General features: G+C 36.0%; 1 protein-coding gene across 1 annotated transcript in view; it reads right to left on the reverse strand.

Moving 5' to 3' along the window:
* Positions 1–8,374, reverse strand: part of LOC122119946 (vomeronasal type-2 receptor 116-like) — a 32,522-nt gene extending 24,148 nt beyond the window's left edge. The window contains exon 1 of the mRNA XM_042693994.1: positions 8,277–8,374. Within this exon, the coding sequence (XP_042549928.1) occupies positions 8,277–8,374 (98 nt within the window). The remainder of the gene's footprint in view (positions 1–8,276) is intronic.
* Between the last annotated feature and the right edge of the window lie 6,599 nt (positions 8,375–14,973).

Here is a 14,973-nt window from a genome sequence, read left to right on the forward strand (position 1 = left end):
CTTTTCAACATAGTATTGGAATTCTTAGGAAGAGCAGTATGCAAGATACAAACAGGATACCAAAAGGGTAGCAAGAAGTAAATCTATCCCTTCTCACAGATGATCTCGTACAGTACATAATGGACTCCAAAATCTCCTACCCAAAGGTAGTAGATTTGAACTAGAACTTTCACACAAGAGCCAGGTATGAAGTCAACCCCAAAATATTGTCTTTCTTTCTTTATGTTACTGTCAAGAGGATCAAGGCTGAAATTCAAAAAGCAACCTGCTTTGTAATTTCCTCAAATTAACCAATAGGTGAAGGACCTCTATACTGAAAACTTTAAAAATTTGAAAAAGAAAATCTAAAACGACTTAAGCAGATGGACAAGATCTGTTGCACTCATCGATTGAAAGAGGTAGCATGAAAAAAATCACAATAATGCCCAAAGCAATTTATAAATGCAATGCAATATCCATCCAAATTCCAACAAAATTATTCAAAGAGAGAGAGAAAGCAATCCAGAAATTTATGGAAAATAAAAAATGACAATGAATATCAAAGCAATTCTTAGCAGTCAGAACAGTGCTGGAAGAATAACATTACCAAAGTTTAAACTCTATTATAGAGCCATAGTAATGAAAAAAAGCTTAGTGCTGGCAAAAATAGACACCGGAGAATCAATGGAACAGAATAGAAGACCCAGAAATGAACTCAAAGACCTGTATCCATCAGATATTTGATAAAGGAGCCCAAATTATAGGCTGAACAAATGATGCTGGAAAAATTGAACATCCATGTGCAGAAAACTGAAACTAGATATCCATACATCACCTTATACAAACATCAATTCAAACTGGATGAAAGACTTCACTGTAAGGGCAGAAATTGTGAGTGTTTTATAGGAAAGGGTAGGGGACATGTAGGGCTCTTGGGAACAAATAAAATCTTTCTGAGGAAAATTCCAGAATCAGAACCAAAAAAGAACGGATTAAAGGATCAACATCAAACTTAAAAGTTTCTGGACGGCAAAGGGCATAGTTAACAAGCTACATAGAAAAAAAATCATAAATTGTGAGGTTTTGTTTACCATCTATCCCCAGAGAAAGGCTTTATATCCAATATATACTTTGAGATCTAAACATTGAATCATCAATGGAACAGCAACCCAAGTAATAAAAGAGAATTAGAAAAGATTATGAAAGACAATATAAATAGAAAAATCACGGAATGGGAGATTTTTTTCCAGCTATCCATTATGAAAGGCTTCATATCCAAAATATACTTAGAGCTCAAAACATAGTTAAAACTCAAAAAGTATACTTATCCCTAAAAGAAACAGCAACCTGAGTAATAAATGAGCTAAAGAATTTAAGAGAGACTTCTTATCTCATTATTGCAAGAGTCCACCTGTATCCCTGTTTAAACAATTTGTTTTTTCCCTTCCCCTTCCCAAATAATACCAACATCAAATACAGTGAAAACCGGGATCATACAGGGGTAGGGTGGGAGGGGGCGGGCCTTGGGGACTGGGGGCACTTGAGGGGGGGCAGATGGAAAGGGATGGTAAGGGGAAACAAAGGAGGAGGCAACAATGTTTGATAAGAAATGTACTCATACCTTGCTCATGTAATTGTAACCCCTCTGTATGGTATTGTCACTATAAATAATATATTGAAATACAAAAAAAGAGGCTTCTCAGAGGAAGAAATAAGAATGGCTATTAGCCAAATGAAAAAAATGTTCCTCATCCCTGGTCATAAAGGAAATGTGAATCAAAACAACACTGCCATTGCACCTCACTCTAGTTAGAATGCAAACTTTAACGAACACAATAACCAATGTGGGCAAGGATGTGGCCAAAAGGGAACTCTATTACATTGTTGGTGGAAATGTGAATTTGTTCAACCAGTCTGAAAAGCAGTATGGAGGGTCTTCAAAAAAACTAAACATAGAACAGCCCTAGAATCCAGGATCTCCTCTTCTGGGCATTTATCCTATAGAGCACAAAACAAGGATACAATAATGCTATTAGCACAATCATGTTTATTGCAGCTTTCTTTACAATAGTCATGATAGGAAAGCAGCCAAGATGTCCCTCAATGGACAAATGGATAAAGAAATTGTGGTCTCTTTACACAATGCAATTGCTCTTCAATTACAAAGAATGGCTTTAAACACTTAGAGATATTTAGAGAAGATTTTGTTAAGTGAAGTAAACCAGACCCAGGTTGCATGATTTCCCTCATTAGTGGGAACTAGAATAATACTGGGTAGCACCAAAGCATCTATCCATGGGTTAATTGAGATATAATGGAATCGATTAAGAACAAAAATAATGTAGTTCTTTAGAAAGTAAGAGTCAAAACCCACAATAGGAGTAATGGAATACTTGTGTGGTGTATACACATAAATAAACATAAAGTATACATCAATTGTTAGATGGCAAAAATTCTATACATTATCTAAAAGCATGAAAAGTGAAGGAAATTGTGTGGTAGCAGGTGTGAGTAAGAATGTTAATAGTGCTGGGCACTGGTGGCGCATTCCTGTAATCCTAGCTACTCAGGAGGCTGAGAATCTGAGGATTGTGGTTCAAAGCCAGCCTGGGCAAGAAAGTCCATGAGACTCTTATCTCCAATAAACCACCAGAAAATGGGAAGTGGCACTGTGGCTCAGGTGGTAGAGCACTCACCTGAGCTGAAGAGCTCAGGAAAAGCACCAAGGCCCAGAGTTCAATGCCTACAACCTACAAAAAAATGTTAGCAGGGGTGGCATTGATCAAGGCGCACAGTATAAAGAGGCTCCGTTAAATGGCAACTCTTTTGTACAACTACCTAAAGAAAATAAAATTTAGAAAAATGTATGGAATTTACTAGTAAGTGTGATGCTACATTTGAGCTGAAAATGTTCTAACATTGTAAATATACTAGAGAAATCATGCATGTAAGTTTTATGAAGAGGGAAAAGTTTTAATATATCTAGTTATTACTATAATACACAGATATTCAATATTTCAAATGATAGAAAGAATACAAAGCAGTGACAATTTTGATTTGTATTTCTTGAATATTTTAATCTTAATATAGTAAATGAAAAATTTTCACAAACATTTAAATAAAAAAGCTTCATTAGAGCATTTCTGTAATTCACTTACGGATTTGATCATTACCCTCCACTACTTGTCTGTGTATTTCCACTTCTTTCATTCTCATCATCATGGATAATTGTCTTCAGTCCAAAATAGTTTGTTTAACCTATATTAATCTCCCTAAGTACCACAGAATGTATAACAGACAAATGAAAACTTGTAATTCAAAAGTCAAAACACACTACTATTGAACTCACTAAACACTGACTGAAGTCTAAAAGGAGAGAAAGGGTAGAAGAAGCTTCAATTAACCTGGAGTACTTACCTAATGGCAGTAGTGAGAAGTGGTTTGTCAATAATGACTGGGTATGGAAATGTAGGAAACTCTACCAATAAGAGTTAGAATGGCTGAATAAATGAAACCTTCAGTCCAATGATAGATGGATTCCAAGAAACTCAATTCACTATCAATGGCCCTCAATGACTGTAAGAAAGGAATGTAAGCCAGACCCAGAGAAACATAAGTTACATGGTTCTCTGAGTGCAGTGGTATAATGTACCTATAAAATCTACAAGTAAATAAAATCAATGGTGAAAGACAAACCATTTGGACATGATAAGTTACACAGTCTCTAGGCATTCCTCACAGTGAGAACAAAAGAGAATAATCTCAGAAAAGGAATATGAAGGCAAGGTGCAATACCTATGTGCAACTGATGATATAAAACAAGATTTGTCTAAATCCACTGCAGGAAACAGAGAACAGGTTTTAATTGTATATTGCTGTTTTGGTTTACCATTTCCTTGTTCACTCATGTGTCTTAGGGTGGGCATGAAGCCACAGAAATGGTGGAATAATGGGTAAACAAAAGAAATGGTTGGACGAAAGTTAATTGTGTGGAATATAAACTGTAGAACAGGTAGGTGCAGATGGGAGGGAAAATAGTGAAGAAATATATTCTTTGGTGCTGGGAAGATGGTTCAGTGGTAGAGTGCTTGCCTTGCATGCATGAGGCCCTGGGTTCGATTCCTCAGCACCACATAAGCAGAAAAAAAGCCAGAAGTGGCACTGTGTCTCAGGTGGTAGAGTGTTAGCCTTGAGCTGAAGAGCTGAGGGACAGTGCCCAGGCCCAGGGTTCAGGCCCCATAACCAGAACTCCCCCAAAATAAGAAACATATTCTTCATCTTACTTATGAAACTATAACCCCTCTGTAAATCATTTTTATAAAAGCAATAAACAACATATGGAATGGAAAACAATGAGTGGAATAAGGCAGTCCATGGAAATGAAAGCCAAAGGAACACAAAAGTATCCACAATGTATCACACGAAATAGTTTTAATCAAAACAACCAAATGTGATAAATTTCTAATGCAGTGATGATGGGATCAAATCAACAAGATGTCATAACCATTGCGAATATCTAAACACTTAACTCTCTTTAAGCCAATTTTGAGATAGTACTAATACAATAATGGCTGAGGATTTTCTAAAGATCATACAGACAAAATCAACAGTGAGTTATAAGAATTAAATTTTATCCTTGATTTGATGAGCTTCATGCACATCTACAGAACATTGTCCCCGATGTCTAAATAAGTCATTTTTCATCAACATACTGACCATTCTCCAGAAGAGATTATGGGATAGGAAATAAAAGAAAGCAGATTTTTAAAATTCTGAAAGTATATCACGCACTCAAACAGATAACACTGTAATTAGACTAGAAATTAACATGGAAAATATGCACACAACATGAAAATGAAGTGAGTTATTTTTCAACCATAAATAAATAATTTAATGTAATCAAAAGCATTCAAGTTAAGTGGTTAATGCATGATTAATAAGCTGCTTTGCAAGGAAAATTTCAAGAAATAAACTGATCATTTAAATAAATAAAAATCAAAACAGTATTGGGAATTCTATAGATATAGAGGAGAAATAAAATGAAGCTGTAACAACCTTTGTGAAATCATGAGTACAGATATTTTACTAAGGAACCTATGCTGCATCTACAGGAACTAAAAAAAGAAACTCAAACTTAGTGGAAGGAAGGAAAGAATTAAGTAGGAGAAAAAGAATTAGAGTATAAAAACACAATAGCAATAATCAATAAAGAAAGAGTAGATTCTACAAAAACAACAGAGTGATAAGACTGAACTAGAAATCGTGAACCATCTAGGGGGAAAAATACACATGTCTGCACATAACTCCATGCCAGAATCAGTATGGTGAAAATAGCTACATGATTGAAAAGGCATCTACAGTTTCAGTTCACTTTCTATCAAAATTCCTATCACTTTCTTCACAAAAACAGAAGTGGCAAAATGAAATTTCATGAAAAAGGAAATCCTCAATTATCCGGAGCTATCTTCAGACACAAGAGTAATTCTGAATAACCTTATACCTATTTTACACTTCTACTGCCATGACAGAATCACCAAAAAATTCTGATAAAAACAGACACATAGATCAAAGAAACATAAGACAAAGAAGTAATTGTAAACAACAACAGTATCTGATTCTTGGAGAAGTTGCCAAATAATATATAGCCTAAACATGGCATCCTTAGCAAAAGGCATTGTGAAATAAGTATTCAGTGAAACACTGAAACTAGACCCTGCATATTTTTAACTCAAAATTAATTAGTTCATAAGAGAGACTGGAACTTTGCAAGTAATAGAGAAAAATGCAGTTAAACATACATACTGAAGTATCTAAAAAAGAACTCAAATAGCAATAAAAGAACAGCAAGGATTAAACTCTAATTTCACTAACTGATAGAATCCTTTGTCTCATTTGCAAGGCCCTAAATTCCACTCTGAGTACTGAAAATGTAAAATAGCTGTGGTTGTTTCCAGTTGAAAATCTTCAGAACAAAGAAAAAATCTGTAGGACAGAGAAATGAATAGTTAAAAATGTTGCTCTTATTCACCTCACAGAAGATTAATAGCAAGTGTCAACTGACTCAAAAACTTAAATATCAATAGGAACAAAATCCAAACAAAGAACAGACCCTTAAGAAATTAAAAAGTACAAATAAAAAATCAATAGTGAAAGAAGTATTCCACCATTTGAGCAACTCCTCAGTTACACATCAACCCTGACAAAATTTGCATGTTCATTGATAATATATAACAGTTACAAATTGGAGATTCCTGAAGAAATTAAAACTGCTTCTACTGTTGGCTTATGCCTGCAGAAAAGCAGAGAAACAAGGATACTAATCAAAGCAAGGTGGGGCAGACACTCTTTCTCTCCAGTCAACTAAGAAAAAGCTAGAAGTGGAGGGCTAGCTCAAGTGGTAGAGTATCAGCTGTGAGGGCAAAAACCAAGCAAGAGTACAAAGCAAGCCAATCACTAGTGCCTTGTTCCTAATTACCTCCGAAAGAAATTAGAGATATGGGAGAGAAAGAAGGATGTCAGACAAGATATAAAAAAGAGTGGGTGAATGACATCAAAGTATATGACATGAAGTGTGGAAACACAACTGGAACCAGTTATTTGGGACAAGCAACATATTATATCCAAATTAGTAAATATCACCTTAACGTCATAGGGCACAGATTTGAAGCACATCTCTCACTACTTATGTCTAATTGCAAGGCTCTATTTATGTACAAGAAAGACTTATTGGATAAATCTTGCTGTCTGTAATCAATACCATGCATAAAATGTTACTGAATCTGACCACACTTTACTTCATATATGTGGGTAGCTAAGAAAACTCCACTGGCTGAACCATAATACCTAATTGGACTATATTAGCATGCTCACAAAAGTACTCAAATATAGTTTTTGGTATTAAGAGAATGAACATCAGCTGAACATGAGTAAAGAGTGGGGAATAAAAATGATGAGCTAAACTAAGCACTAGTGGCTCATGAGTGTAGTCTTAACTATTTAGGAGACTGAGATCTGAGGATAGTGTATTGAAGCCAGCTTGGGCAGGAATTTAACTACCCAAAATGCCAGATGTGAATCTGTGGCTTAAGTGATAGAGCACTACCTTTAAGCAAAACTGTTCAGGGATGATGCCAAGAATCTGAGCTGCCAGGAGTAGCACAAAAGTAAGATAAACATACCAGTGACATATAAAGTAAGAACTTATACCATCTATAGCATAGAAGAGAGTAATTCCTATCTTGTGATCTCTGCTCTCAAATGTGGGCAGCTCTCTCAGGCTATACCTGTCACACCAGTTCTTGAAAAGGAGTGCCCATGACAGAGACAATGACATTTGTCTTGAATAGAAATCAGCTTGCTAAAATTTCTAGAAGTTCTTTACAGTCATTCTTCTTTTCTTACTATTTTTTGGTATAGCTATTTCTAGTGATACTGAGTGTTAGAGACCAAATTCCTGATTATGCATGTGCACAAGTAAAGCATATCTCATTCTGGGCAGTTAAAACTAACCCTCAAGGATTCTTTGATAATGCTGAGCTGCCTGGTTAATGCGTGGTTTGTGGAGCCTAGCTGACATATAATAATGATACAAGGCTTATTTTGGAAGAGAAACTACTTGTCTATAGTAAGAATGTGTATGTGTGTTTGTGTTTATGGAAATCCTGTGGTATGAAATTAGTGCCTGGACAATGTCTTTGAGATTTTTCGCTCCAGGTTTACACTCTGACAATCCACAGCTTCACTTCCAGCTTTTGGCTGGTTAATTGGAGATAAAAGTCTCACAGATTTTGCTGCCTGGCCTGGCTTCAAATCTTGATATTCAGATATCAGTGCCATGAGTAGTTAGGATCATAGTCATGAGCATCCAACTTACAATACGAAATTTTATCAATGTTCTCAAAATATAGGTGTTACTAAAGCAAAGTTCTCATAGTACTAGCATGGGAGGGGGAAATATAGGCTCAGCCTTTCAGTAAAGAAGTCATGCCAGTGACTCCAGTTGAGTGTGATAACATCACTTCACTTTATGCAATCACAGCTGAAATGAAGGATAAACAGGGATGCTTAAGTAATAAAGTGAAGAATATATAGACCTGGAAAGAAGAAGTTGTATGGAATGAAAGAGAATCCTCTCCTAGTAGCAGGCAGAACATCAGTACATGTTAAACAAAACAGTGAAACTAAGCTATTCCTAGAACAATAGGGATGAAGAGCAGTGTGAATGGAGAACATTAATGTGTGCACCCAGAGTTCTCTCAACCATTGTACATCTTCAGATAAAATGATGAGTTACTTACGGTGTAAGGTCACCTTGTCTGGAATCTTCACTGTTACCACGATTAAATTGCAAAATGTAGAGAGGGAAAAACCCAGCGATCATCACATCTCCATCCATGTGTGCTCGTTGCTTTATTGTGGAAAAGCAGCTAGTGCCAGCCAAGGACCTAACAAGGAGGGGAAGCTGGAGAAGAAGGAGGGTGATAGTCATAAGGAACATCCCTGAGTCCTCTGCCAAGCAAAAATTCTGGCTGGAAGTGAGACCCAAAGTTTTAGATACATATCTTCATAAATCATTTTATTTGTTCCTATGTGTCTTTTTTGGACAGAGATCTACATTATAGCTCACTGTCCATCAAAGATTCTTGTGCATCCCCTGAAGTAATTTGTAAAATTATTCCCTGCAGCTCTTCACCTGTGGCCTTCATCCAGGAGAAAAACATGAGCTGGAAGCATGTTTACAGGTTAGCCTTCTTCACTCCAGATGCTATGATTTCCTTCAAGCTCATAGATAGTGAGACCCCAGAGATTGAGTTATCTTTGAAGTTTAGTTTTGTCCAACATCTGTGTCAAGACACTATTTGCCTGCAAGCCATCTGGGATGATGCAACTGGATTTCCTCAGAGTATGCAATGTGCTGTGCATGGTGAAATGTCCAGAAAAAATCTATGCCTGTGAGATGTCAACTAAAGTTATGAGGGCATCATCCTATTCACACACAATGTTGATGACAGCCACAGAATATCGGTGGTCGATAAAAACCACTTTCAATAAGTATTCCATGTGTAGTAGACCCCACAAATGCCCCCCCATTTAATGTTAACTGAGGATGCAATGATGTTGCAGAAACCAACCGTACATATAATTTAGTACAGAAATGCAATCGTTCAAAACCGCATGATTGTCTTGACTGATGAAAAAAAAACAGGCTTCTATCTGTAACTGTAGATACTCAGGAAGCTGGGATGTGAGAATTGTGGTTCGATAACATCCCAGGGGGTAATATCTTTGAGTGGGTTAACTTCAATTAACTACCAAAAATAGTCTGAAACAGTGCTGTGGCTCACCTGGAGAGCATTGTCCCTGAGCACAAAAACCCAAGGACAGTGTCTGGTCCCTAAGTTCTAGCCCCAGGACTGGCACATATGTACACATATGTTTATGTGTGTCTGTGTGCATACTGCCCCCCCCAACACCACACATAGATATGGACCCAAATATCACATCTTTGCAAATGATACCCTATAGTTTAAACAGCCGAAAGATTCTAACAGAAGACTTTACCTCAAGATAAACTCACTGATGAATCAGAGGTCCATGTAATATGCCATCTGCCACAGCCTCCACAGACAAGTACTGGAAACTTTAGCTAATACACTGAATTCCTTTGCCAGTCTTGAAAACCAAAGTGTATAGAAGAAAGAACCAGAGAAGATAATATAGGATGACAGAACTCCCCTTTTCTTGGATGAGAATAACAAAAAAATCAACAAAAATGAATGGTGGGAACAAAACACACGTCATGCCTTCAGTTGGAGGCAATGGGTTAATGGAGATTGCTAATATCTTCACCACAATCAAAGTATTGATATACATTTTTGAAAATAGGATCATGAAACTTGTAGAAATTATATTAAGGAAAAGGGGGTATTTGGAATGTATCTAAAAAGAGATCTTATATATATGGAACATCAAAATACATTAAAATGTCTTTAAATTCTTCTGTTTTTTACTTTTTTAAATTTTAACTTATCTTGAAGTCACTATACAATGGAGTTGCCTTTGAACAAAGCAGTATTGAGATCTTATATATATATATATATGGAACATCAAAATACATTAAAATGTCTTTAAATTCTTCTGTTTTTTACTTTTTTAAATTTTAACTTATCTTGAAGTCACTATACAATGGAGTTGCCTTTGAACAAAGCAGTATTAACTCATCCCTCTCTTACCCCCCTCTTCCTTCATCTTCATTTTGTGGAATCCACATTGGATATATGTCTACATTCTCACTTTCTCTTCATTTGTCCAACACTTTCCCCTGACTTAACCCTACAACTTTTAAGTACTTGCTTCCTGGTATTTTATTTTGCAAAACTTTGACTTTGTCATTATAAGGAATTACAGTATGTGAGTTCTTCCTTATATCAACATTATTTCAGTTAATACATTTGAATACACTTGCATACTATCCAACACACTTATTTTATAAGCTAATTCTACCTTCCATGTATACTTTATTTCTCTGCACTTGACTGACTTCACTTAATATAATTTTATCATGTCTTTCCATTTCATTACAAATGGTATATCATCCATTCTAATGATGATGAATGAAATTCCCATTGTGTATATAGAACACATTTTCATGATCCATACTTGCATTGAACTGCATCTGAGTGGAATATATAACTTGGCTATTGTGAATAGTACTTCAATAAACATAGTTGTGCTGATAGATTTAATGTATTCATGTTTGTAATCTATTGGGTACATGCCCAGGAGTGGAATTGGTGGATCATAGGGTAAATCTATGTAGAATTATTTTTCTGTTTATCTTTGTGGGCTTTCCACTCAGGGTCTGATCTCTTATTCTCACAGATTGTGCCCTACCAACTGCCAGTGCAGTTCCTCTTCTGGTTTTCTGGTGGTTTCTTGCAGATAAAAATCTTTTCACTTTCCTGGCAGGGCTGGCTTTAAACTTCCATCCTTACATCTCAGCCTCCATAATAGCTGGGATTGCAGGTGTGAGCCTCTGATGACCAGCTATGTTTAAGTGTTTGAGGAAAGACAATGATTGAGGAATAATTATGTTTGAGAATCTCAGAAATCATTATAAATTTTTTACTCTGAAACTGTCAGTTCACTTTCCTACTACAACAAGGCAAAGAATTTCTTTCTTCCACTCACCATCACTTTGTGTCTTATGCCAGCCCTTCTTACACTTTTTTCTTCATTTTATCCTCTCTTGTTGAGATGAAAACTCTATGTGGTTTGATTTGCATTTCATTAATATTTGAAGTTGAACATATTTCCCATCAATTTGGCCATTTAAACCTCTTGGAAACTGTGCATAGATTTATCACATATTGACAGAGTAAGCTATTTTATTTTGTCGGTCCTGGGGCCTTTATTCTGGGCCTGCGTGCTCTCCCTCAGCTTTTCAGCTCTAGGCTACCACTCTACCACTTGAGCCAAGCACCACTTCCAGCTTTTTCTGTTTATGTGGTGCTGAGGAATCGAACCCAGGGCCTCATGCATGCAAAGCAAGCACTCTAACACTGAGCTGCCTTCCCAGCCCAGAGTAAGCTATTTTTAAAGTTTTTTCCTTGAGTTCTTGAAGCTCTATTTATGTAATTTGGATATCAACTTCATATATTGAAAATGTTCTTTCGCATTCTGTACATTTTTCTCTGCACATTGTTCAGTGTTTCTTTAGGAGAGTAGATTTTGATTTGGGGGTAATTGCCTGTTTCTATTCTCATTTCCTGTGATTTTGAGGTTTTTCTCAAGATAATTCCTTCACGATTCCAATATTGAGCTTTTCCCTTGAGGTTTCCTCCAGTAGTTTCAAAATTCTAGGTCTCAAATAGGAGCATTTCATCCATTTTGGCTGATAGTAACGAACAGGAGGTGGAAGTAGGATGATGCTTCATTGTTCCTTTCCTAGATATCTAATTTTTAGACTCCATTTCTGGAACAAAACTTTGAAACTGCCTTCTTTCCAATGCTTTTGCTTATCTTGGCAAAGATAAGGTTATAGAACTCTGTATTATGTGAATGCTATAGTGATTCTTAATTTTTTATCTTTTTTCTTATTACACGGTTGATGTGCAAAGGGTTTCCAATTACATGAGTTAGGTGATGGGTGCATTTTCTTTTATATAGTGTGCTCTGTTCCCTCAATCTCTCTCAGACCCTCCCTCTTATCTCCAATCACAAATTGTGCAGTTCAGCTTCATCAGTGTCCTGTGAGCTCCTCTACTATACTTTGTCACTCTTTTTCTCTCAAAATCTTTGCTCTCTCCTCCTCCCTCTGGAAGATAATCACATGAGCACACCATACATATGGGAAAGAAGACAGAATTATCACAAACTAAGAACTAAAACAAAATATGGCATGTGTTTCCATATCTTGAAGTTTGTATCAGTATCTATATTATTTTAAATAATTAGGAAAAGGCACTTAGGCATTGTGCCTTGGTGATTCTCTCCTAGAAGTTTCCTCTTTTGTTCTCATTGTATGAGAGTATTTAGAATCCTGTATAATTTGTCACATTCCAGTGCATTTTACATCTAGCTTACAAATATCAGAGAGAACATGAACCATGTGTTTTTCTTAGCTTGGCAACCACACTTAACATGATCTGTTCTAGTTCCATCCAATTCCCTACAAATTGACATTATTTTACTCTACCTAATGGCTGTGTAAAATTCCACTATATCTAAGTATCACATTGCTTTGGATCCACTCATCTATTGCAGGGTATCTGGGATGTTTCCCTATCTTGCCTATTTTGAATACTGCGATGATGAACATCGATGTGTAGGTGTCCTTATCATATCCTGGCTCATGATGTTCAGGATATAGATCCCTAGGATTGGTATCACTGGGTTTTTGTGAAAGGCTATGATTAGTGTTATGAGGAATCTCCAGGCTGCTTTTTAGAATGGTTGTATTTATGATCACAACAACAGTGCAGTACATTTCTTTTTTCCCTATATTCCAACCAACATTTGCTATTTAATTTCACAAATGTTGGCCAGTTGTACCAGGGTGAGATAGAATCTCATAGTTGTTTTGATTTTAATTTGCTAAACAAGACTGTGCTAAAGCTACCAGAACAAAAATATTTATTGCAGCATTATGTACCATAGCTAAGATATGGAACCAATCCAGATGCCCCTCAGTAGATGAATGGATCAAGAAAATGTGGTATATATACACAATGGAATTCTATGCCTCCATCAGAAGGAATGACCATTGCCCCATTTGTTAGGAAATGGAAAGGCTTGGAAATAATTATATTAAGTGAAGTAAGCCAAGCCCAAAGAAACATGGGTCCCATGGTTTCCCTTATTTGCAATAACTAGTATATGTCTGAGTCAAGCAGAAAAGGTCAGATAAGGTGATGTTAGGAAAATGAACCCTATGATTTTTATTCAAATGTTTTTTTCTTTCATGCATTTGTTTCTAACACATTTATAAGATTATTCCTTTGTTGCTTTGTCCCTCCCCCTCAGTATAACCCCTGCTTTCACTGTATTTGATGGTAGTATAATTTGTAGAGGGGAAGGGGAAAAACAAGTCGTTTAAATAAGGATGCAGTTTGACCCATTGCAACAATGAGAAGTGCAAGTTGTCATGTCGAAAATGAACTTTACATCTTTGGTGGCGGGGGGAGGATTGGGTTTGGGAGGGGGAAGAGGATGGGAAGGGATGGGAAGGGGAAACAAAGGAGTAGGCTACAATGCTTGATAAGAAATGTACTCATTATCTTGCCCATGTAATTGTAACCCCTCTGTACAGTATTTTCACAATAAAAAAATAAATAAAAATTAAAAAAAAACTTATTGGTGAGACTGACTATACAAGTGAGCTGAGAAACTCTAACATTGTAAATATTGTAGACAAATCTTACATATAATTTTTATTAAGAAAAATTATTAACATATCTAGTAATTGCCATAGAAAATGTAAAATTAAATATTCAGTGATAGGAAATACAAATAAAAATATGAAATACAAATTATTGGAGGAATACAATATAGTTGCCATTTATCTTTGTATGACTTTAATAGTTTATCTCAAAATATTTGATTTTGATATTTTTGACAATGTGATGTACAGAGGGAGTACAGTTACATTAGTAAGATAGTAAGTACTTGTCTTGTCAAACTTGTTCCCCATCTTACCTTAAAGTATTAAACTAAAAGTTTCATTAAAGGTGAAAAAATGATTTCATTATAACATATCTCTACATTCACTTATGAATATGATCAGAGCCCTCTACTCTTTTTGTGTTTATGTTTTCTTTTTCTTTTATCATCATTATCACAGGTAGTTGTCATCATTCAAAACTAGCTTCTTGTCACCTATTTTAAGCCCCATAAGTACCTCTAAATCTGTAGCAGACAAATGAAAACTCATAATCTTAAAGTCAAAATTCACTACTACTGAACTCACTTAATAAACACCAAAGACTCTAAAGGAGATGAAAGAAAGGAGAAGTTACAATAAACCAGGAGAAATAGGTACATAAAGGCAATGTTGGCAAGTAATCTGTCAATAATGACTGGGAATGCAAACTCTACAAATAAGAATTAGAATGCCTGAATGAATAAATCCCTCAGTCCAAAGGAAAGTTTGATTCCCAGAAAGTCAGTTCACCATCGATGGCCATCAATCAATCATAGGTTATATGGTTTCTCTGAATATAGAACACACCTATGATCTGAATATAAAATGTACCTATAAATCTACAAATAAGCAAATCAAATGGTAAAAAAAAACACAAAAAACAAAAAACAGGGGCTGGGAAGGTGCTTTGCATGCATGAGGTTGGGCTCGATTCTGCCTATGCACAACATAGTCAGAAAAAGCTGGTTGTGGCACTGTGGTTCAAGTGATAGAATGCTAGCCTTGAGCTGAAGAGCTGAGGGACAGTGCCCAGGCCCAAAGTTCAGACTCCATGACCAAGCAAAAAAAAAAAA

The sequence above is a fragment of the Dipodomys spectabilis genome, unplaced genomic scaffold (assembly GCF_019054845.1).
Source record: "Dipodomys spectabilis isolate Male_0828 unplaced genomic scaffold, ASM1905484v1 ptg000173l, whole genome shotgun sequence".
In the NCBI taxonomy this organism is placed as follows: Eukaryota; Metazoa; Chordata; class Mammalia; order Rodentia; family Heteromyidae; genus Dipodomys; species Dipodomys spectabilis.